This window comes from Astyanax mexicanus, chromosome 2 (genome assembly GCF_023375975.1).
Source record: "Astyanax mexicanus isolate ESR-SI-001 chromosome 2, AstMex3_surface, whole genome shotgun sequence".
NCBI classification, from domain to species: Eukaryota; Metazoa; Chordata; class Actinopteri; order Characiformes; family Acestrorhamphidae; genus Astyanax; species Astyanax mexicanus.
The window spans coordinates 35,432,683-35,457,542 of record NC_064409.1 but is presented as its reverse complement, the minus strand read 5'-3'; the positions used below and the strand labels follow the sequence as shown (position 1 = coordinate 35,457,542).

The following is a 24,860-nucleotide window of genomic DNA, read 5'->3' as shown; positions in this document are numbered from 1 at the left end:
TCAGTGTTTGCTCCTCACTCCAGTTTTGCTTTTATTGTTCTTGAGATGGCTACAGGCTTCCAGATGGTATCTGCCCCTCTCCAGGACTGGCAATGCCAAAAATGTGGAAGAACAAAGAAAAAAAAAAAAAAAAAAAAAAACAATATAGATATAAATCCAACTGCCAGTCCATCTCATTAGATTTACCTTCATCTGGCATTTCATAAAGGTAAAACTCCAGCCGACGTTAAAAAGGTCAATGGTGACACTAAATCTTCAGACATTCCCCTTCCGTCGCCGCTGCCGTCGCCTGCCGTTTCCACAGGGTTCCGTCGTCTGCGGTCATCCCTCGCTCTGCTATCCGGTTCTGATGGCACGGCGGCAGCGACGTGTTGTGATTCCTAAATCGTCCATGAAAATAAATCTCTCCATTTCTCTGTTTAAAAACATACAAGTCTTTTTCTACAGTGCATTTTGATTTGCAACCAGGCACATCCTTGTTTTATTTTTCTGAGTTTTTGTTTTGCGGTCTTTCCGAAGATTCCGAACTTGTATTCTCTCCCTCCCCACACGCTTCCCTCTGCAAGAACGCTACCTTCCAAGCACGTCCCCGACGCAACGACGTGCTGAGAAAGGGGGGCAAAGGGAGGGAATGGGCTTTTGCTTTCCTCAAGGCGTTTCCTGTGACCCCATCGCTCTGAAGCCAACACGAGTGGCTTTTCCCCCTCCCGTCCTTCATTATAGGAGTTCCCTTTAGTTTCTCGAACGCAGTCAATTTGACCCCTTTTTCAGTCACCTCTCAAACAAAAGATTTGACCTGCAGGAGAGAAAAGAAAGATTTGATCATTGGAAACATCAAATCATTAAAATGTTTTTTTTTTTTTTTCATAACGTGTTTACTCTCACTTAGAGATGCATGACCACACACTAATCATTCCATTTCTTGAAAATAAATATGAATTTAAAATCGCTTTCCCTCCATGTGCGTCCAAGCGTCATTACCATTCTTCTTTGCAATAACTTTTGTTGAGCAATTTTGGGTCAAGTTGTCTTTGTTTCTATCTTTTTTTTTATTTGGGTACACTGGACATCTTTTTAAGCATTAACTACACATTTGAGGTTGTCATCTCAAAGGAACTCTTGAGGTCTAGACGTCATTTCTGCACCCCAGTAAAAGTTAAATGCCAGAGCTTCTATGCTATAATGACATGTTGTTCATTTTCTGACAGATCTGGCTCCAGCAGGAAGGTGCTACTTGTGCACTTTTGCATAAGTTAAATCATGTGTTACTGTTTCTCCTATATTGTAGATGGTTGGTTGGTTGTTAAGGTTTTATTGCCAGTTCAGCACACATTTTTCTATTTGTGGCACACACTTGGTTTTACATATCCAGACAGAGCAAAGTTTTCAAAAGGTTATAGCACAATAAGTGAAATATATCTCCCTACATATGTATTAAATTTGGTATTTGACGTTAAGAGGTTAGATGAAGGTCTTATGTTCTTTTTTTGGTCTTATATAGTTACAGACAGGAAAGTCGATGAGGATGTGTTTCATTGTTAGCGAGATGTTGCACGGTTGACAAGATTATGTTTTGTCATGTGTTATTAAGGATCTATGCGTTAGATTTGAGTGATCTATGCGGCACCTTGTGTAGATTCCTCTGCATTACTAATGCAGTAATGTAGTAATGATTTCTCCTTATTACTAATATACAGTGCTGTGAAAAAGTATTTGCCCTTTACAGATTTTGTTTGTTTTTTCTGTATAGTACTTACATTTTACAGATTACAAAACACATTTTACAGATTATAATAATCAGATAAAAATAACAGAAGTAAATATAAAATTCTGTTTTTAAATCATTATTTTGATTTATTAAGGTAAAAAGGTAAATCCAAACTAACCTGGCCTATCTGAGAAAGTAAAAACCTGTCTTATATTTGCTAAATAAAACATCTTGATCCCGAGGACTTTGGGAAAATATTCTTTTGACTGACAAAAGAATATGTATGTGTCCCTATACACATAGTCCAGAAAAGAACATCATGCTAAAAGTCTAATATGGTGGTGGTAGTGTAATGGTCTGGGGCTGCTTTGCTGCTTCAGGATCTGAACAACTTGCTGTAATAGATAGAACCCGAAATTGAGCTCTCTACCAGTAAATACTGAAGGATATTTTTGGTTTTGGAGTGGTAGAGATGCTTAATTTCTGGTTCTATGTCTGATAGAGATGCTGTGGTACGATCTTAAATAAACCGTTCTTTCTAAAAACCCTCCAGTTCTGCAAAAAAAAAAAAAAAAAAAAGAGAGAGAAAAAGAATCTCCTCCAGAGATGTGAAAACCTTGTCAGTCATTGCAAATACTTGATTGCAGTTGTTGCTGTGAAGGGGGTGGCAAAAGATTTTTTTTTTTTTTAAAACATAGGGCCAGGTTGGTTTGGACAGATGTTCTGCCTTAACAGAGGAATTAATTATTTAAAATCCTTGAATTTACTCAGGTTATAGTTTTCCAATATTATATCATAAAGTTTGCTTGATAATCTAAAAAATGTAAGTATGATAAAAAAATAAAAAACAGCAAAAACAAAAGAAATCTTTAATGGAGCAAACTTTTTACATCTTTGTATTTTGGGATTATATTAGAAATATAATATATAATATAATATATATATATATATATATATATATATATATATATATATATATTGGGTATATATTAGAATTGCATAATTTATTTAACACTAGTATATTTCACTGCATTATTGCATTATGTTCTGTTTTGTATGACTGGGTTTTGTGGCTTTCCTCTCTTACCTGTTGTTGCAGCACGAGTGGGTGAATGCAGCTATCGGTAAAGCCTGGTGAACTCTCTGACTGCCCAGCATACCTGCTTACACTCCTCTGCACTGCAGACGGACCCAAGGGAGAATGGACAACACAAATATTGACAAAGTTAAACAGGTCAACCACATGGGGCTACAGATTGCACAAATTCTTTATTAAACAGTTAATGCAATGTGAATTTCCAAGGAAGCTCCAAAAAGGTGGGCGAGTTTTAATGCAGCTGTCATTCTACTGCGACTGACTTGCATTTTAGCTGTGTAAAGTGAGTCATAGTGCTCTGTCAACGTATGATTGGGGCGAATCCTCATCAGTAGTTCAAGTAGAGACTTGCTCAGCTGCTTTGGGGAGTTGAGAGCTGCTCTGCTTGTTTAGGCCTGGCCTGAACAAAAGTTGCCTTCAGTATTTCTCTATTTTTGTACAATGCAACCCATGTCTAACAACCAACTCATTCATGGGCACAAAGCCAATAAGTGTCACACTAATATATATAAAATATACAAACGCACATACAGCCACATCAAGACAAACTGTCAATATACATCCTCCAAAGTGTACTAGTTATGTAAATGATAAACTGTGAATCACTTCTTAAGACTTAAAGCTTTTTTTTCTGTGCCAGCTTAAGCAGAGGGGGAGCTTGAAGTGGAGAATCAGCAAATCAGAAGGAAAATTACTTATTGATTTATTTTATACTTGTTTATTTTAACAAGTAAGCCTAAAAAAGGCACAGGCTAAAATCTAACCATATATCGAATCCAAGGCAATAACAAAAAGGCACTTTTTTTTTTGCTTTCTAATTTTTCCCATTTTCTACCCGATTTACACGGCCAATAACCCAACCCACTCACTAGGACTCCCCCCATCACTAGTAATGCCCCAACACACCAGGAGCGTGAAGACCAACACATGCTTCCTCCGATACATGTAAAGCTAGCCACCGCTTCTTTTCGAGCTGCTGCTGGATGCAGCATTGCCGAGTAGCCAGCACGCTTGGAGGAAAGCTCAGCGACTCGGTTCTGATACATCAGCTCACAGACGCCCTGTGCTGCGGACATCACCTTAGGAGTGATGTGGGGAGAGAGCACCATCTACCCACCCAGAGGAAGCAGGGCCAATTTTGCTTCCTCTGAGCGCCGGCAGCTTGATGGTAAAGCTGCATGAGCGGGGATTTGAACCTGCGACCTCCCGCTCATAGTGGCAGCGCTTTAGACCACTGGCTTCCAGATTGTATACAGGCACTTTTATTATTTAATGCCATATCCTGTATATTAAAAAAGCCTCGTAGTTCTAGCAGCACTTAATATTATCATTAACAACTGAAAGGTAATTAAAATACACCAACTATAAACAACAGATTCTTCAAATAAATGTTTTCTTCCACTGTAAGTAGCAATCCAAATAAGCTCGCTTCATACCCCTTCGTACGCATGCCACACTCAAATCTGCATAGATATGCCTGACTGAGGAGAGTCTCCACTGTAAAAGCTAGTAAAGTTTTGCTGTATAACAAAAAAAATTGTCAAAATTAAATAGTTCTCAATAGTTCACCAGCTACTATAGTTTACTAAGCAGCTCCTATCCTATACCTAATCATGTTTTTATTAATCTCATATTTATTCATATTTATCTCATCTCATGTAGTCACTGCCTATCTGATAGAGGACAGGAAGGGGGAGTGTGTTCAGTGAGGGAGAGAGGCAGGGCAAGTCATACAGAGACACTGGGGAAAAAAAGAGAAATTAAGGAAGCTAATTGGAACACAGTGTACTCTATATCAATATAAACAATATTGTCTTATCTATGTATTTTCATCAGAGATGTAAGATAGGTCTTAAAATTTAAATATCTCATCCAGACCTAGTTAAAAGCACATTACAATCTGAGAACTCCACCAAGAATTACAGCACTCAGTGATGTGAACCAGCCAATAAAAGGAAAGCTTTTCAGTAATTCCTGCATGTTTTATTCTGAGTAAAGATAATAGGGACGTAAAATGGCCTTTTCACCCCAACCAAAATCACACAGCTACAGACTACACATTATTACATAATATGAATATAAGTTCACTTGTAAGAGCACAACTACAAGTAAAGGTGAGCTTACCTTGTGACCTGCTTATGGAAGTCTGTGAGCTGCTTATGAGTGACAGTTACAGCCCCTCCCGACATCTCCTTGGGGAGTCCTTTCAGTGCAGCTTCTAGCCAGCGGCAAAAGGTCTGCACAGGAAAAAAAAAAAAAGACCATCGGTAAGATACGATTAATTCCACTTAACACACACAGACCCTTCTTTTATAACCAAGCAGATCATCTGAGTAACTGTGCACTGTAATCATAACAGACACTAAACAACATGAGCCATGCAAAATGTAGACAAAGGTGCCCCCTAGTGGCACTAACCAGCTCTCCTTTAAAAATGAAACAACAGACATTTACAGCCACAGTAAACATGCTTCCATGTCGCTGTGTGCATGGCAGAGACTAACCGGCCGGTCAAAGACCATGATCTCCCAGAGCACTTCAGCTACATCAGGCAGTGTGTACGAAGGCAGGCAGAAGCAACACGTGTGTATCAGCTGAGTGACCAACTGCTGCCCATGTTGCTCCATGGCTTGACCAATCAGACGCTTGCGCAACTCAAAGTCGTCCTCATGCTGAGAAGGAAAGAAAAAAGGAGAAATTTAGTTGGAGAAAAAAAAGGGTTTTCAGAAAACATGTCCATCTGAACTGGTCACTCACATCATTTGAAACCCCCGTGTGAATGAGGTCTCTGACAAACTTCATGACACTGCAATTAGCATCCCTGTGATCTAGGGTTGTTGCAGCAATGGCACACTGGATGATGTGGACAATGATGTTGCTACCGAGCAATGTGACAGGACTGCGCTGGACAAACCTACAGCAGAGAAAAGGGAGAAAAGATCTATGGTTTAGCATTTGTGCTTAACTCACTCACGCACACAAAAAGGAGCAACAAGACAGAAACAACACTAAATATTCATTGCACATACTGTAAAATGTACACAGAGAGCACATCCCACACTTTTCTATCCTTAACACATTTTATTCACCGATTTATCTCTTAAGCTTTTATTTATTTAGTTTTTTTACAAAGATCTATCGTTGCTGTTTGTGACCAGTCTATATAAGGACCAGTTAGTTCAGTGGTCTTCTTTTTTTTGTTTGCATACAGTTGATTAAAAGCTAAAATATAAGCCAAATAAATGTTAAATTTGTTTCCAAAGTTACACTAGGATGACAAGTCTCTCTAAGTTATAAAACATCAGTCCAAAATTCCCATAAAAAATGCATTCAGTGCATACTTTTATTTTACCATTCAAATTTAAAATTCCTGGTTAAAAAGTGACTGATTAGTACCTAGTAGCAAGTCTGAATAGGTCATCCACAGTGTCAGGGTGATTTCGGAGGCCATTTGGCTGCTCCAGAAGCTGGAAGGTGGGCATGCAGAGTGCCTGCAAAAGAAATCCAAATTCATGTTACATTAAAATTTATGAAAACTCTGCAACAAAGAAAAACATTTTCACACAATAGAAATGGGGTCATTATACAATAATACATGAAGATCAAGATAAAGGGAAAGAATCTAGACAAAGTATGTATTTGTAAAAACAATAAACACCACACAGTAATTAACTAAAATTGTTCACCAACTTTGTATGCTTAATGCAGTTTTCTTGTAACTACTTAAAAAGTACTACAAGGTCAATCAGATCTCTAAACCCATACAAAAAAAATATTACATTACATTACATTACATTTCATTTGGCAGACGCTTTTGTCCAAAGCGACTTACAATAGTCAAGTACAATGTAAAATAAGTTTAAAGGAAAAACATCTTTGGATAGGGATAAAAGGAGGACAAATGGGAATAATAGGATAGAGGAGTGAAGGAGAGGAAGAAGGAAATGAGGTTAGAAGTAGTTAGTGTGTTAGAGGTGTTAAGAGAGTAAGTGCTCTTTGAAGAGCTCTGTCTTCAGGAGTCTCTTAAAAGATAGCGAGAGATTCTCCTGATCTGGTAGTGGAAGGTAGTGTGTTCCACCATTGGGGAACTCTGTATGAGAACAGTCTGGATTGCTTTGTGTGAGTGTTTGGTAAAGTGAGGCGACGTTCATTGGAGGAGCGCAGCGGCCGGGAGATAGCGTAAGCCTTCAGGAGCGAGTGCAGGTAGGAAGGAGCTGTTCTGACATCACCTTGTAGGCGATTGTAAGAGTTTTGAATTTGATGCGAGCATCAACTGGTAGCCAATGGAGCTCAATGAGCAGCGGATATAAAATGAAAATAGTTTGATCCTACTGTACCGTCACTGTATGCACCCAATTCTATCCTACCAGTTATATTGGTAGCACTTTTTAATATGTGTAAATAAATCAACAAATGTAATAAGAGTACTAAACGTTAAATGATTATGTGATGTCTAAACTAATTAGAAGTTGAAATAATTAAACGTTTTAATGCTTAAGAAATGTTGTATGTTTATTATACATGTTATTTAATGATGAACTACACATTAGTAAAAAAAAAAAATGTGGTTAATAAATGCTTTAACGTCAATTTATTAGACATTCTGTCGTAATTACTGCTAATTACCCTTATTGTACAGTTATACTGTGATATCTTATATATTAAAAAAGGCTGTGGTCAGAAACTTTGTTCATACATAATAATCATATTTATGAACAAATATAATCTGGATGTCTTGGAGCTGCCCATCCCCTGTTTGGTCTTACTTATCTTTAAGGCAGATTTTAATAAATTAGACCACCTTATTCTCCTAAAACCATTAGAAAACATGATTGGAATCTCAGGAACAGCACCACCATAGTTCAAACTAAAGTGTATGTTTTTGTACAGAACCATATTTATAAGGCGCACACAGACACACAATTCAGACAAATAGGATAATTTCACAGTTGTGTTTGCATGGCATTGTGGGAACTGAAGTGGATTTGGTAGTTTAGCTATGGAAAAAGTTGAGCAAGCAAGCCATACCTGCAGCATGTCCAGCAGCCCTTGTCTACAGCCCTCCTCCATACCATATTCATCCACCAGAATACTACCCAGGTACAGAAAGCAGGAGTGGGGATAGACCTGATATACATTCACCATCTGAAACAACACAAAAATAAACAGTCAACCAAACAAAAACACACACACACAAACTCACACGCTTTGACCCAGAAAAAGACACGACCACATTACCTGTGTGACGAGGGGCTGCAGTAGGGAGGCTGAGCCCTTGCCCACACAACGCACAGCAAACCTCAAACATCGGCAGCAACGTTCCACAATTCGATTATCCGCCTGGTGTGTGTTCAGTGTCTCAGACAACACAGGCCAGATCTAAGAACAGATCCACAGGAGGAGAGAAATTAAACCACACATTCACGATGCAGGAAAAATAGAAAAGTAAAATATGGCCTCATGTTTCTGCTATATAAACAAAAGGAGCCATGTTTGTATAGTAGAGTTGGGTGGTATGAAGTTTATACCATATAAAGGGGTTTAAACATTTAAAAGTATCTTCAAACGAGGACATCATATCATGAATATGACGTGTCTGATGTGCCAAATTACTACTCTGCAGCGAATGAATGATAGTGGATTCATTCATGTGCATTTGAGTGAGGTGTCTGAGAACGACAATGTTCTCACTTTATGTCCAAAGTAAAGCCAGACGCACAGGTTTGAAGCATCATCTTCAAGACATGTGTGATGTGAGCCTCACTTAGCTGGATCACTCTCTGTCCTGTGGTCTTAGCTGTTTGTCTGTTAGCTAACCTTATCTAGATAGCTAAGTAACTAAGACTTTACCCTCTCAGAAACAAGTTTATCATTAGTACTCAGGTTAGTTAGTAAAAAAGTAAGATAATCCATGCCACCCATTAATACCGTACACATAACCATAATGTTTTTAAACATTATGGCTGTATAAAAAAAAAACGTAAATATCCTAATAAATAGACAAGGCAATTTTACTTGTAGTGTGCATCACAAACAAAAAGCAAATAAAAAAAAGGGAATTTACCTCTTGGATGACTTTCTGACAGGGATGTGTCTGCCCGTTCTCTACGATAGGATTTGTATGTCTATAAAGATAAGAGCAAAACTTAAGAACCAAGCACAAATAAAATCATTAAATGCTTTGCCTGCACTGAGCAACGTCTTACTAAATTCATATCAGTGGACTCACCATTGCTGTCAAAAAAGCAAAACTGTGCATCACCAAATTAATAACTTAACAGAAAAATAGTAAGAAAAAAAATCGAATTACCTTTTAATGTGAGTAAACACACAAGTTTTTTAACCAGATTCTTATTTGTCAATAATAATTATAATTAATTGAATTGAACTTAAATGAGCAATGTACCAATCTTAAGTATTGTGCACCGATATAAAGACTGAATATTGTTCAGCCTTGTTTGTAATAAACTTAATTTAATCTTATTAATTATCACTTATTTTCCTTTTTTATATTTTACAAGTATATAGAACATAGCAACATTAAAAGCAACATGAAAGAGAATCTGTATATTTTACTCATGAACTATGCCTTGAGGAACTGATTGCTGAGAAGACAAACTGCACTTTGAGCTTCCTTCTTGTGGCAAACATAACATTAACTTGCTGACAAAAAAAAAAAGAAGAGGCACTGAACTTGAAAAAGGATGTGGACTGTCACGGTAAGATGATCTTACAAAATTACTTAAAATGTGATTTACATGAAAATGACTCACAGCTTTAAATCAGTCCTTACAAGTGCTGAGATGCACACTTCACCAAAGTTACAAGTCTGTGAAGCTCCCAATGATTTAAAGTTGTGTAATAAAAATCAACTAAGAACACTGCAGCTTTAGAAGTGTTTTAAAAAGAGTTTACACTTAGGAAATGTTTTCAAAATTAAGTGGGATGGTATCCATTCATAGCTAATATTAGATATTATTAGCCTATTCCACAATTAGACCAATTACCCTTCTGTGTTTTCAGTAAGTGAATCTTACATGAATGTGTAACATTTCTACTTATTTATCTCCTGCATATTTATCTCCTTTATGCATCTAAGAATAACATACAAAAATAACAAAACATCAAGGGTATAGCAGCCCTGACAAGATGTGCAGAAGTTCAGTCACCTCTTTGATGAAACACTTTCCTAAACTGTATTGAAAACTGAACGGATTGAAGTAAAGTAGAAAACTGCAGGCAAGTTAATGGTGGCTGAGCCTTACCTGAAGATTACCGCCAGTCTGTCTAGCCATACTGTTGGGTCTGCTGATTTCCCATTACTGGAGTCTTGTCCCAGAAGCTACAGGCAAACACAGACCAACAGTTATTCTGATAGTCAATAGTTCCTGTATCCAGCCACTTAGTCAGCATAAAACAAACAAGCAAACTCCACCCACCTTCTTCAGAGCCAAGACCTGCACGGAGCACAAATCACTTAGACACTCCGCTATCTTCTCCAGAGGAAGCCGAGCCAGCACCAGAGCTGTGCCTGAGAGGAGCCAATCACACCACATTATCTACTGCGAACACAATACTGCAGATACAAATCATTAAAAAAAAAAAAAAATCTCAAGCTTTTATGAGAAGGTAAATCATGTGCACAACATACTAAATTTTAATACAACTTCCCTATAAAAGTTAACACGAAAAGAAACAGAAGCTCTTTTTTTGTATGCACACAGACTGCATTTGTAACATTTTGAGGAGGGGGGTTCAGGCTAGCTACATTCAACAGCCAGTTACAGGCCTGTAAGAAGAAATATTGTTGCAGACATTAAAGCAATAAACAATATTGTCATTTCATCACCAATTCATGCCAATGACTTCTTGATAAAGTATATGCAATGTTTTTTAAATTAATATTAGAGTTACATTCTATTTAGGAGCAATATAGATACATACACTATGCAAATATACAAATAAAAACAAATAACATAAAACCATTGCTGTCAAAAAAAATTGACATATCAGCTCATTGACGTTAATAATCTCTGCTTGCTAAATAAAAACAAGGGGCAATATCCAGGTCAGCAAAAAATGTCCGTTATGAGAAAAGTCAATATTGTAATTATCGTGACATGTTTACTGGGTACTACCTTTAAGCAGGCCAATGGCAGCCTCAGTGGACAGAGCGAAGGAATCGAGGGAGCGGGCGATTTCCAGCAGCCCCTGGAAATGATGTGCCATGTGGTCTCTACACACTGAGCAGATGTTGTGGATGGCCTTGGCCGCTACAGAGGCCAGCGGCTTTTCCCGCAGCCCTTTCATCAGATAGCTCAGCACAGGATCTGAGAAACAGATCATCAGAGACAGTGATGAGAGACAACTCACAGGTCAACTCGATAAGCAATTCATCACCACATCCTGTTGCTATAAATGAAGCGCTAGATGCTCTGATCTGCAGTGCTGTCACAGGTTTAAATTATGGTGAGCAAATTTACAAATGAACAGAAAGATAAACTATGTGACTAAACCCCGAAAACATCTTGTTAAATGTCTTTAAGGGCGTTTTCACACTTTTCACACAGACTTTGGGCTTATGGCTTATGGGGGGGGACCTCAATACTGCTGGTTTGTTTTCACACACAAGAATTTTTTTTTTTAGAACTGTGGGTCGAATGAGCAATCCACACATCACTTTTCTTTGTGTAGTTTCATAAATGATGCTTCGGCTGGTGGGTGCCGTTTATGTATGAGGAGATCATTATCTACCCAGACCAGCGTGAGACAAGTGTTTATGCTGTTAGTTAACACATGCCACAGAGGTAAGAATACCCTCGTACCTTCACTATTAAAGTGGGCAATTATTAGGTATTAATTATCAGGTTTCATACACTATTTAAGACATATTTTTGTCATGCCTTTTTCATGCCTTCATGGCAAATTCTCATTACTATAAAATCTTTAAATCATCAGTGCAAACATTCTGTAGTTCAGGTCCTTGCATCTCAGCTCACCTTTCATTACAGAATGTTGAACACGTTTAATACTTACATTTTTAAATAAAAGCCAGACATAACTGCGCTGTCAGTACAGCAATCGGTAAAAAATCCGTAAAGCAATCACCCCATAACACATGAGAAGATAATCATAAAGAGCAAATCAAAACACTTTCAGTAATCAGTGAATTGGTCTCAAAGTTACCCTGATTACTCGGTAGTGTTTCCCAGACAGATAAGCACCATCATGGACTACAAACATCTACGATGGTAGTTTTAATTCTACTTTTTCTACTATAAACAATTTTGACCGGTCATGTGTGAAAGCTGTTTTCCTCCTGAAATCATTGGCCTGATGTTGACTTCAAGAAATCGATTTACAGTTCGGCTGATGTTTGAGTGGAAAAGCAAACCAGCAAACTTGTCTTGTGTAGGGAAATTATTTATTCAGAACCTGTGAAAAACGAACCTTATTCCAGACTAGAAAGACCACAAGAGCCCACAAGACTGCTAAATGTATAATAATGTAGGTTGAGAAACAAAACATGTTAATTTTTTCTGCTTACTCAGAAAGCGTGGATTCCGGTCAACCACCTCGCTCATCTCTCCCACCAGTTCGATGCTGGTGTAGCGCACAGCAACATGCACCGTCTGAGGCAGAAGCACCACCTGCTCTAGCACCTCTGTAAGTGTGGGGTTATTCTCACTACTCAAGACACAGAAGCACAACATGGAAACATTTTAGTTATACGGAGTAGCAGGGTGTTCATTACAAAAAAAAAGAGAATGGGTAGTTATTATAAACTAAACATTTTTGCTGCTTTAATTAATATTGCCAGTTTAAAAACCTCACTCACGGATCAACACTTTTTGCAATCGCAGCCATGATAAAGAGCACCGCTTCAGTCACTTCCCAGGGTGGGTTACCATCTTTAAGAGTAGAGTAAAGCTGGAGGAGACAAAAGCAAATTGTATAAAAGAACGCAAAATCTACATTTTGCATTTATATAAGTAGGAGCTTAGCTTTCCTGTGAAATGTAAAGCTTCTACCTGTGAGAAACATTCCATGGAGCCCACAAGGAAAATAACATCCTTAACAAGATCAGACACCCTCATCCTGAACTCTCCAAAGTCATCAGTGTCTTCAGGAATTCCTTCCTGTAGGGGTGACATCAACACATATATACATAATTTAAGTCTAATAAATAAAGAGATTAATGGACACCAAACACTTGTGTAAAAGAACTGGAGCTCACATGATCTGGGTCCAGCTGGCAGTGGCGTGCCAGGCTGTGCAGCAGCCTCTGGATATAGGGCCTGAAGACACCATGCAGCGCTGGATCATTGGTTTTATACAGGTGCTCCCCGAGACGGTACCAGAAGTTAAAGGAGATCTCCACCACCTATTTAAAGAATGACACAAAGAGACCATTAATGCAAAACAACTTCGACCACTCAGTGTTGATCTACATTATTTATCTTATTAAACTTGTGAATTTATTAAATCAGATCCATCTTTTATGCCTAATAGCAGTCTGTATTTAGTGTTTATTCACTCAGTCCTGTAACTAGACATTATGTTCAGTTGCTCCAAATATGCTGCAACACATCTATGAGGTGCAATATTGCCAATTTCCTTCCTTTCAGTTATACACAAAACACTAATAGAGAACACTTGTAGAGAAGTTTTTTTTAGCTTTAACATATTAATTTCACCAATATTTAAAAGGTGTAAGAACATTTCTATTACCATTGAGATTACAAGAATACAAAACAAAATTCACACTTATTCAACCACTACATATACAGCATGTGGTTAAAATCTAAAGTGTGAAAATTTGGTTGTTACAGAACTGATCACTATTTACTTACTTTAAGCTGTACCACTCCCAATAAACTCCAACCCAGTTATCAGAATCAGGAAATATTGCTTGGTACAGTCCTTCTACTCCTCTTGGTGCTTTATAACTGTCTGCAGACACCAGACTGCATCTTTTTTAAGAAGATCTGATTGGATAAAAAGTGAACTTTTCCCTTTACTCTGATTTTATGCAAATAATATTGGGTTTTTCATACCATGAAAGTTTTCCTAAAATTGGATTAAACAAAAAAATATACCGTCTTGCTTACAGCATTGCATTATAATCATTTGTAACCCCTGTATCATGATGAATATCAAATTACGAGTTTCTTGTCAATACCCAGCCCTAAAATATTTTTTTTTATAAAATGTGTCAAAATTATTTCATTATAAATTTGCCAAAAAAGAAAATTCTCAGCTTGTTTACAAGAACATGCATAAGAAAAGGGGCTTGTGTCCACACATCTACATGCAAGTGTACATAACTTACCTCATATTGGGGGTGTCCTGCACAAATGAGCAGCAGCTCCAAGGTGCGCAGGTCTCCCATGCCTTGCCCAGGGCTTCTCACAGTAATTTCCAGAAACGTCTCACATAACTCAGTGAAGATCCTGCAGTAGTTTAATACTCTGTACAGAAAAAGAGGGAAAGATAGGCATTCCATAAAATACAAGAATACAAGAATTACTGACATCATATTAAAAAATAATCAAAAAAGGAATCAGATGAACACACATTCTACATCATTAGTATGTAAGGTCCACCGTCTTACTTGTCGAGATCTTCTCGAGCCACAGCCATGTGGTAGGCTGTTTCTAGGGTCAGTACTCCCTGGAAGAGCTGCATAGCCAGAGCCACGTGTGTGTCTACGTTCTCAATGGCATAGAGTGCTGAACAAACACAGTCGGATGCTGCCTCGTGTAGGTTAGTTGAGGTCTCATCCCTTTGCTGCCATGAGAGAAGTAAAGTTGATAGACTTAACAGTCTTAATGAAAGCACAACACACAAGATAAAAAAATACAAAGGAAAATTAAAGGTTAACTTGGGTTAAAAAAAAACAAAAAAAAACAATCAAAATTGTCAGAAGGTATGTACAATAAAACACATTTTACTGACTACTAATATGATTCCACACCATGAGAGATCATGAAAAACATGAATATCAGTAATATCAAGTCACCAAACTCTCTGGAGAGCAAGTGCTCAGCTAGAAATGCAGACAGTTTATACATCTCTCCATCAGCCAGGGTGTAATTTACAACTGTCCATCTATACCTTTAGCAGCCAGGACATACTAACGTTTAACTTATTTTTAGTACACATGCACCACATACATGACTTCCAACCCCTCAGCCTGCAGCACAAACATAGAGCCATAATCTCTCTTACAGTTGACTATGACTGGAATGAAAAGCAGAACTCACCAGCACTTGGAAGAGCACCATCAGCAACTGGTTACTCGCCATAAAGTTGCTGTCGAGCACGCCCAGGTTAAACCAACTGCCCAGGCAACGGAACACTTTAATAAGCATCTTCTCATCACTCCCAGACTTCTCCACACATGACAGCTGGTTGTAAACAGAGAAAAACATTAAGACACCTGGATGGTGGTGTTCTGATGTCTAGGTTTAAGATGCAAGGTTTACCACACAGAATTTTTAATGCTCGTCTTTAGACGAATATTTCAACTAAACTAAGTTAAAGGGAAATTAGAGTCTGGTACTTGGTTTTAAATAAATTACAAAAAGAGGTTTTTGAAGTGCTTTTTGTCTCCTGAAATGACTGACATTTCTCGATCATATGCCACAGCCAGCAAGACATAAATAATCAGCATCTAAATCACAAACCTTAGAGTATATATCATGTAACAGGTTCATGGGAATTAGCTTCTGAAAGTCACTTGAAACTCGACATTTTGTTAACAGTGAATGATAAATGGGATCCAATTTGTCACCATATAAAACCAACTTTGATACATTTCTTTCTCTGACTTTTGTTGACCAGACCAATCATGAAAGTAATTGTTTACTGTCTAATCATAACTACAGACCATTACACAATTATCTTTGCATTAGAAAAGGGAAAAAATTGTGCCAATTGTGCCAATCCAAAATCAACTCTGAATTAAACAGTAAGCATACTTTCAGTGGTTGCTTTGATTTGAAATAGAAAGAATAATAATCAATAGGAACATTTAATGTTTACAACTGTATCTATATTAATTTAGAGGCTTTCTGTATTTAAAACACTCTTTTTAAGTTTGAAATCTCTTATGCTCCCCTTGCACAAATGCTAAAGTATTTTTGCTTTACCAAGTTACCTGATAATGAATTATCCATACACTGGCAGATCTAGCCACCAAGCCTGCAGTTTGTAACATTGTTGTTATTTTAGATAACAGGAACAAACATTTATACAATCTATACATTATTTTTATTCGCGTGTTTGCTTATGCAACACTCTAATCTAAACTAATGTCTTAAGAGCATCACCATCACCAATCCTGCTTCTAGAGAGCTACAATCCTGCAAATTACAACTCAATCCCAAATTTTTTAACTCAAATCTCACTGAGCTGATAAGAGCGGCTGTGCACCTCCTGGAGGAAGTGAACAGACAGATCAGGTGGGACAGTCATTAGTTGTTGGAGCTGAAAGTCTGCTTGAAGATAGCTCTCCAGGAGGAGGGTTGGAGGCTCTGCTTTTCAGAATAAGAATACTGATGCTTACAAGCAGTGTGATCACAGTGGTGGAGTAGTAAGCCAGATCTTCTATGATTTCTGTCCGCCGGTTTGCACCGATTCTTAAAGAGCGGCTGTGCACCTCCTCTGGCAGAACTGTGAGGATCTCAATCAGGAAAGGCATCGAGGTCACATCGTTACTGTATCTGAATGAAGGTGGGAAAAGGGGGGTGAATACCAGTGGTTAGCAAAGAACAGGTGCGATTTTGAATTTGAAAGTCATACATCTACATCAACAAAACACTTCTATCATCACTTTAAACCTTCACAAACACTTCCATCCTTAGAGATTTAATTGAGTTTTTTTAGCCACAGTTGCAATCAGTTGGTAAATAATGAACACTCATTTAACATGTTTCTTACTTTTCTATGAGGGTGTGGACACAGCCCTTCCATGAGGCCATCTGAAGGGCAAGATCAGCAATTGCCAGAGCAAGCTGCAAGAAAAAGAAAGTTATATTTTAGAGAAAAATAATGACCAAAACCCCAAGACATGACCTTGTGCTGCCGATGGAATAAAGCTTTCATTCAGTGTATTACAAAAATAATAGGAACAGCCAGCATGGATGCTCAGTATATCATTTCTGGGGGCTAGCTTTGACTCAATCCTTAAACTTGACTTTGATGTGAGTTCACTTTTTAAAACTTCTTTATCTGTACAATATAGCTACAATCCACCTCTCTCTCTCTCCTGGTCAGCTGCTAAAACTCTGATTCATGCTTTCATCTCTAGCCACCTAGATTTATGCAAGTATTAGCTTTTCATTACTCCATACACATCAGATGCTTCAGAATTCCGCTGTTTGTCTCCTTACTGATACCCAATCACATCACCACATTACACCACAAAATCTCTTTGCCACGTAATTGGATTTCTTATAACTGGAAGGGAAACATTCAAAACCTAAATCTTTAATCATATCATTAAAAATTTAGTTTATTTTTAAAGAGCTCATGCTTCAAAGAATACAGCCACACCCATGTTCCTATAACCCATAGACAGAAAGTAAGATGTAAAATTTTAATTCACTGTTCCATGAAAATCTTTTACAAAGTCTTAAGCCAAAGGGTGATTTTCTTAACATCCCTACAGAAACCCACTTCTGTGCATTCAAACGGACAATGATAAATGTGGTGTGGAAACGTGTTAGGACATTAAACACAATTTCTTATATTTGTTTAGTAAGATAAATTCTGCTTGTTTCTTGAAGAGAACTTGTTAAATTACCTTCACTCAGAAAATACACCGTTTTTTTGGAAGATGCTCTATGATCTACTTATTCGTCTAACAATAGTTTAGCCTAAGACATTAATGCTCAAAAAATAATAATAAGCAGTGACTTAGGGAATAAGACTCAATAATGTTCAGCCATTTAAAATCTGTTGTAAGTGGCTATTTGTTGTAAATAAAAGGAAAAAATGTGTTTTGAGCTCTATTAGAATGTCATATGGACATTCTAGAAGTAGAGGGCCCAGTAAGTTTAAATCCCCTATACATTCTCTTCCTGTAAACAGCAAAAGCTTGTTACCTGTGTGACAATGATAGGCGAGAGGTCTTTGAGGTTCTGGATATGAGAGAGCAGCGAGTCGCGCAGGGCGAGGTGCGTCTCCTGTGGAAGCTCATAGAATGACGTCTGGATTTTCATCTTCATAGTCTGGGCTGCAAAGTAACAGGACTCCACATCCTGCTTCAGCTGCAGGAGCTGGTCTGATATCTCCCACGCGTGCATCTGCATGAGTGACAGAGAGCAAATCAAGCAAAGGGATGATTCATATACGTCACATCTGACATCTCAGTCATAGAGAGTAAAAAGCAAATACTGTGGGTAAGCACATGTTTCCTAGTTCTTGCTGGGACATGTAAAACTGCCATTTATTATGGTAATGCACAGCCCCATGTTTGATATTTCAAGACATGGATAAATATTAAGCTTCAGAAACTGAAATTGTCACTGGCTTTGACTTCATCTACTCCCATTCTTCCTTGTGTGCATGTCAAACAGGTTCTTACTTCTGGTCAAACCTGATCATTTGCATTTTAGAAAAAAAAAAAAAACACACACACACAAAAGGCTGTTGTATGTCACTTGGACATAAACAAACAGCATGCAAACAGCACAGACATACAACAAGAATGAGGTTATACTGCAAAGAGCTTATTAAGCTCTACATACAGACGGATGGATGCACCCATCTTCTCTTCACAATCATTTAAAGCATTCAACAGTCATTTAGATACTGCTTACTCACTGCTTAACGCTATGTGTCTTGGCACTGAGCCTTTAGTGAGTATCAAGGTATTTGGTATTGGGGAAACATCTCAAGTCTTTCAAACTCATGGACTACAAATGTACAAAATTAACACAAAAGCCACAGATAAAAATGCCTCTGCTCTTAATTATACAATACTAACGTTGTGTGATCAAATGTGTCCCTGGCCACTCCTGATTTGATTGATTGGATCACAATGAGTCTTCACAAATTCAACCCTCTTCACACCTTTAATCAGTGTAGTCCACTTTTAACTGAATCAATTTAAATTAGTGAAATGTGAATGGGAACCAACTCGTTCTTCCTTGTCATTTTAGAGGAGAATGAAACAGAAATTTAGAGTGTAGCTCCAGTACATATGGACAGCAGCTATTTCCAGAACTCACATGACTTGCTTATTCTCAGGACTGACTGTGCTCTACCATACTATAAAATCTTGTTTAAATGTATCAATATTAATATATTATTATTAATATCAAGGCACACAACGTTTAAGCTTCAGAATTATAACTGAAAGTCTTGAGCCTTGACTTCATCTCCTCCCATTTAAAATGTCAACACTCTTAACTATGTGATCCATCAGTTCAAATTACTACTAATGTTGTGTGATAAAATGTATCCCCGACCACTCCTAATTATATTTACTGAATTGAACCTCCAAGAATCATTTTAACCCATCCTGTATTCAGTGCTGTCCATTTCTGATTGAATCACTGCTAATGTATGAGAATGCCAAAAGTGAAGGGAGCATGACAGGTATTTAGTGAAGCTTATTTAATATAGAATACCTATAGAGTTTAAAACTCCAGATCTTCTAGCTACTCTCAGGACTGACTGTGCTCTACCATACTAGCTATAATATCTTGTTTAACCCCAGCTAACTATAAATAGACTGTGTCTTGCATGCCCCTGTAAACGTAGGGCAAAGAGAAACACATTACTTAATACTTGTTAACCTACATTAGATTATAATGAGAAAAATGAGTAGCTGGGCTAAGATAGTTAACTACTTATTTCACATCCAGGAGTTTTAGCCATTTTAACCATGAGCTAGCTAGGTTACTGGCAGCAAACCTAATAGGTGACTCAGGAGTCACTCCACCTTAACACTGAAAACAAACGTGTGCTTTAGTTAGCTAAGGTTAAACGCAGCACTAGGGCACTTTTTCTTTGTTAAAGCTCACTAAACTTGTGCTTTACACTTAGCTAACGACCGTGTAAACCCCATGGGTAAAGCGCAACTGCCTGGCTAAACTAGCTTAGGCTGTACAGATACAAATACACTGTGAAACAAACCACACGGAACCAAAGTAGCTCGTGAAACCTAGCTAGCGTTAGGGAGGCGGAAACCGCTGCCAGCTTCTCTGCTAAGCCTGCAAATATGCAGCTAACTAGCTAGCTAAGGCCTTTCTCAGTTAGGCGGGAAGTATTTTAACACACAAATATGTTCATATTTACCAAACACACATATTGGCTACGCGGCTTAAACGCCAACATACAGATATATTTAGCTAATTAAGACTAAACCTAGTCCCACTGGGCTTGTTTAGCATAATTGCTAACCTAGCTAGCTTAGCTAGTTAGCTAACTCAGCTAACATGCTAACAGGACCAGCACCGCGGCGGCTGGTCACAGTGTAGCCACAGCTAGCCGGCTAACACTAAACACTCAGTGGTGTAAAACCTGCTCCCCGCCTGGTAATGATATAGTTAACAAGCCAAGCTAACTAGTTAACTTGGTTAGCTAGTCAGGTTAGTCCCAACCAATGCTCTCCGCTCTGAAGCGAAGCTGTAAATGAGAACTAGCTTTTAAAACCAATCGAACAGTAGCCAACGGGGTCCATCACTGTAGATAGTTAGCCACAATAGCTGGTTAGCGTCAGGTAGAGAGCGTGAATCGTTCAGTTCCACCTTAAACAGGGCGGCAGTTCCAGCCTGTAGTCATCTAAAGGAGCGAGACTGTAAGCGCCGCTCCATTTAAGGTGGAACGGAAAGTTCAAATCAAACAGAAAGCAAACACCACCTCCGTTTTTGTCCGTAGCTGCTGTTCTCTAACCAACAATACCAATATAAAACACATGTTCTCTTTATGTGCTGCCCGCTCCGCTTCGGCTTTGCGGCTTTTTGAAACCTGTGACTAAAGCTAAGGCCCGTCCGCTCACCGATCTCTGCAGCTCCCCGAGCCACACCGAGGCCCGCTCCTTGCCGGATGGGTCCGGGTCGTGGTAGAGCGCCTGAACGGCCTGATAGACCATCGCCAGGCTCGGCTTGCCCCCGTCCATCTCTGCGCTCTCAGTCCTTCCCTCCACAAGCTCAGCGCGGTCAGAAACGGTCCGTGCGGCGCTGCGATCCCTGAAGACTGGCGGACAGTCAGGCTGGTATTTACTCGGCCCTTGTGCTGCTCTGCGGTCTGACCGCCATCTCACTCACTCACACACGGAGCCCGACTAACACGTCCGTGTGGAAACCGCGGCGAGGAACTGAAGTTATTACACTCACTCCCGAGCTCCAGAAAACAGTCCGCGCGCACAGACCGAGCCCTGATACTCACTATCACCCGACCTCTCCTTCACTCCGCACAGGGAGACGAGTTTTTAACCTACTGACGCGATTTTAAAATAATTTGGAAAACATTTGTGACATTTGTGCGGAGTCTATTTTGAGGGCATGGCTGGTGGGGACACTCCTCCTTTAGAAAATATTCACACTGTCGCTGAGCCTCCTGCAGGGGGCGCCACCTGCCCGACTCACACTGTAATCACAGAGCGCTGTCTGCTCTGCTGAGTCTGCTGCTCTAGATAAGATGTTCCCCAGTTCATGTGCTAAATATGGTACAGTTATAAAGTTATCAATTAACATTATAAATGCACTCAGCACAATGTTTTGTAGGTCATAACTAGATTTAACTACACAAACTGTGGTAGTTTTTTTTCTTCCCCTTTATTTTTCACTAGTTACACCAGTTCTGGTCCTCCCAAACATCATCCAATCAAATTCTAAGAAACATAAAAGAAACCTGTTTTGTTTTTATAAAACGCTTTAACACAGTAAAAATATGTCAAGTAAGTACACTGAAAATACCGAATACACAAGATGTGAATCCAAGAATAAAGCGAGGACTCTTATTATGGAAACAACATACATATACAGTCATGTAAAAAAAAAAATATCACACCACATGAAAACCTTTTGTCTTTTGGTACAATAAATATACATTTTGACATTTGACCTTTACATTAACAATACTGAGAACTTAATAACTAAACACATGTATATTAAAATTCGTTTGTAAAATGTAATGCAATTGTGTTGTGAGGACAAAGTTAGGACCACATGTATTACTTCTTCTTAAAATGGTTAAAATTATTATGTTTAAAACGCATTAAGTTAGGACATTAAGTTTGTAATTCTCTTCTAGACTGTGGTGTGTAGGGGAGCTAACATGAGAAGAGATGCAATGCAGCCTGACAAGTTAACTGAATGTCAAATTAAATTCCTAACACAATAACAACTTTATATATTTGAGCAATATTTAATGACAGTTTTTAGACTGAACAAAGCATAATTAAATGCAATGCCCTTGAAAAGATGTGCATCTTAATAAACAACTTTAAAACAATTTATTTTATTAATTTCCACATATATGACGATGGTTTAGAATCACCAGTGGGAAGAATAAACATGAGTTGTTTAATTCAAGATTAAATCTTGATTTGATGCGCTGCTGATTTTGCAAGTTTTACCACCTACAAAGAATGTAGAGGTCTCTAATTATTTATCGGAAGAACACTTTAACTGTAAGAGACAGAATCTATAAAGAATCCAGAAAATCACATTTTAAAATTGTAAAATAAGTATTTGATACAAAAGAAAAACAGAACTTAATATATGGTACAGAAATTTATGTTTGCAGTTACAGAGGTCAGACATTTCCTGTAGTTCTTGAACAAGTTTTGGTCTCATCTGACCTTATTGACCTTCTCCCATGTCTCCTCTGGATCAACCAGAACATCAAACTGGCCTAGGCATGTGCTGGCATGAGTAGGGGGACCTTGTGTGCCCTGCAGGATTTTAATCCACGACGGCATTGTGTTACTAACGCTAATCTTTGAGACTGATTTCCCAGCTCACTTCAGCTCATTGACTAGGTTCTCCCATGTAGTTCCGGGCTAATGAAAAAGTAGTTAGGTTTGATCATTTGAACACAATTGAAATGCACCCAGTTTTTTCTTGTCTCTTCTATGTATTTGTCCCTTATGAGTTGTGCAACATAATACACACATTTGATTAGCTAAACAGCATCATGTGTAATATTTACAATGCATGATTGTCCTGTGAGTTTCCTGGGGGGCTAAACCTGTACATAGAAATGTTACGCCAGTTTAAAAGAAACCTTAGTAAAAACTCTATGTTCTTAATAATAGGTTCCATACTTTATCATTGTACTTTTACAACCACCACAGAGCAGGTGTTATATGGGTGTTGGGTCTTACTCACCGCAGCACTGTAGCAACTACTTAGCGCATCTCAATAGGTTTCCTCATTGTTTGTGTTCTTGCGAGTACATTCTTGCAAAGTGATTGTCAAGGCTTGACGAGTCCAATCGTCATATTCTTGATATTGAGAAATTCCCTGGTTTATCCCATAATTCAGGACCGGTGTTTTGGGCTCTGCCCCTTTGTTGATCTTGAACAAATTCCTACTGAAGCCATCCAGTACTTTCACCTTAGATCAGTGAGCTTGCTGGCTTTGTTACAGTTGACCATAAATCATAAACTATATTTAGACCATATTTTGTTTAAAAAAAAAAAAAAGAATTATGGTAAGGAAGCTCTGGCAGGGGAGCCTCAAACAGGCTAAAGACAAAATCAAACATGTCTCGTGTTTGTTTATATTGGTGTTTAGACATTTTTAGGATGTGCTCAGTTGACTGTAGTGGAAAGCTATTAGACCAATGGTGAAGGTAGATTCAATTGGGTCAATAATAATATAACATACCCCTGTTTTTAACAATTTAGGGATTTCAATGATTAATTTAGATATTTATATATAACATAGCAAGCAATTAAATGTGTCCAAGAAGTCCCTGTTCACATCTTGGAATGATCACCCCTTTAAGAAAGTATCCTTCGACATCTGTGACATCATGAACTTCATAGTGATTTATTTTTAAGGAACTGAAAACACTTTGAATTTTAATTTTACTTAATATTTTTCATATTGTCTCCATACATCCAAGTTTAAGTATAACCTGTCCACCCTGTCATAGTAAAACGTCAAGGTAATTCAAATACTTTTACAGAAACAAAATGTATCTTAGAAAGATGGTTCATCATAAACAATAAAATATTTGTAACTCTTCATAAGAAAATGAAAATAGTACGTTGTTATGCTGGGATATGATTTTTGTGTCAACTAAAGTTTTATAAATATGATAAATTATATATTTTTTTAAATTATAAAACTGCTAAAACAAACCGTATTCTGATATTGGCCCCTAAACATTCAGTGACATGCAGCCCCAGACAGGTGGTGAGAAGGCAATACTTCAACAGACCTCTTTAAAAATAGAAAAATTCACACACAGAATATGCGTAAACTGTAGAAGCAAACACGTATGTAAAATTTGTATGAAATTCTGCACATTATACACAATTCAGAAATAAATATCTGGAGGCATTTTTCACATCTCAAAAGAGATGGCATGGCATATCCGGGAAAAATAATGTAATCTTTTGGGGAAAAGTAGGGCTGAGTGAATTTATCTTTTAAATGTAACTTTTGTCATGTCTGGATAGCAGGAAGGATGACTACATTTTTTTGTGCTTTGGTTTCTTTTGTATTAGGCTTAGTTAGCTTGTGTTTTGTGTTTTTGGTGTTCATGTTGTCTTCAGATTAGCTCAAAAGCAGTCCATGTCTTCATGAAATTGGTTTACAATGCAGCACAATGCAAAGAGTCAGATGCAGTAGTGTAAAGCATGCAACTGAGGGTAACAGAATCCTGATATGCTGGTTAGAACAGCATATTTGAAAGAAAAAAGTCTATGCAAACTAGAACTGTGAATGAACTACCTCATAAGGCACAAGCTAAATGTTTTAAAGGTCACTGAAAATCTGTAGATATATCTTAAAAGTTAAGTGCCTACAAAACAGAAAAAGTTTTGACGTTTGCGATGATTAATGAGCAAAAATCAGAAAACAAGAA

At 38.0% G+C, this 24,860-nt stretch overlaps 1 protein-coding gene across 2 annotated transcripts; it reads right to left on the bottom strand.

Moving 5' to 3' along the window:
• Positions 1–21,332, bottom strand: tnpo3 (transportin 3). Of its 2 annotated transcripts, none has more exons than XM_015604745.3 (23): positions 20,818–21,332; positions 17,915–18,115; positions 16,749–16,822; positions 16,375–16,531; positions 15,071–15,214; positions 14,419–14,594; positions 14,137–14,275; positions 13,042–13,188; positions 12,836–12,943; positions 12,643–12,734; positions 12,352–12,494; positions 10,943–11,134; positions 10,244–10,335; positions 10,070–10,146; positions 8,869–8,929; positions 8,043–8,183; positions 7,833–7,949; positions 6,201–6,295; positions 5,562–5,718; positions 5,309–5,476; positions 4,929–5,041; positions 2,796–2,887; positions 1–796 (listed from the first exon to the last, which is right to left on the bottom strand). In XM_015604745.3, exons 1-22 carry the CDS (start codon positions 20,935–20,937, stop codon positions 2,827–2,829), a joined length of 2,775 nt encoding a protein of 924 aa, XP_015460231.3. In that variant the 5' UTR covers positions 20,938–21,332; the 3' UTR covers positions 1–796; positions 2,796–2,826. The 2 variants fall into 2 exon arrangements, with proteins under 2 accessions (XP_015460231.3, XP_007245074.3); XM_007245012.4 differs by having other exon boundaries at positions 12,352–12,491; positions 20,818–21,331.
• Between the last annotated feature and the right edge of the window lie 3,528 nt (positions 21,333–24,860).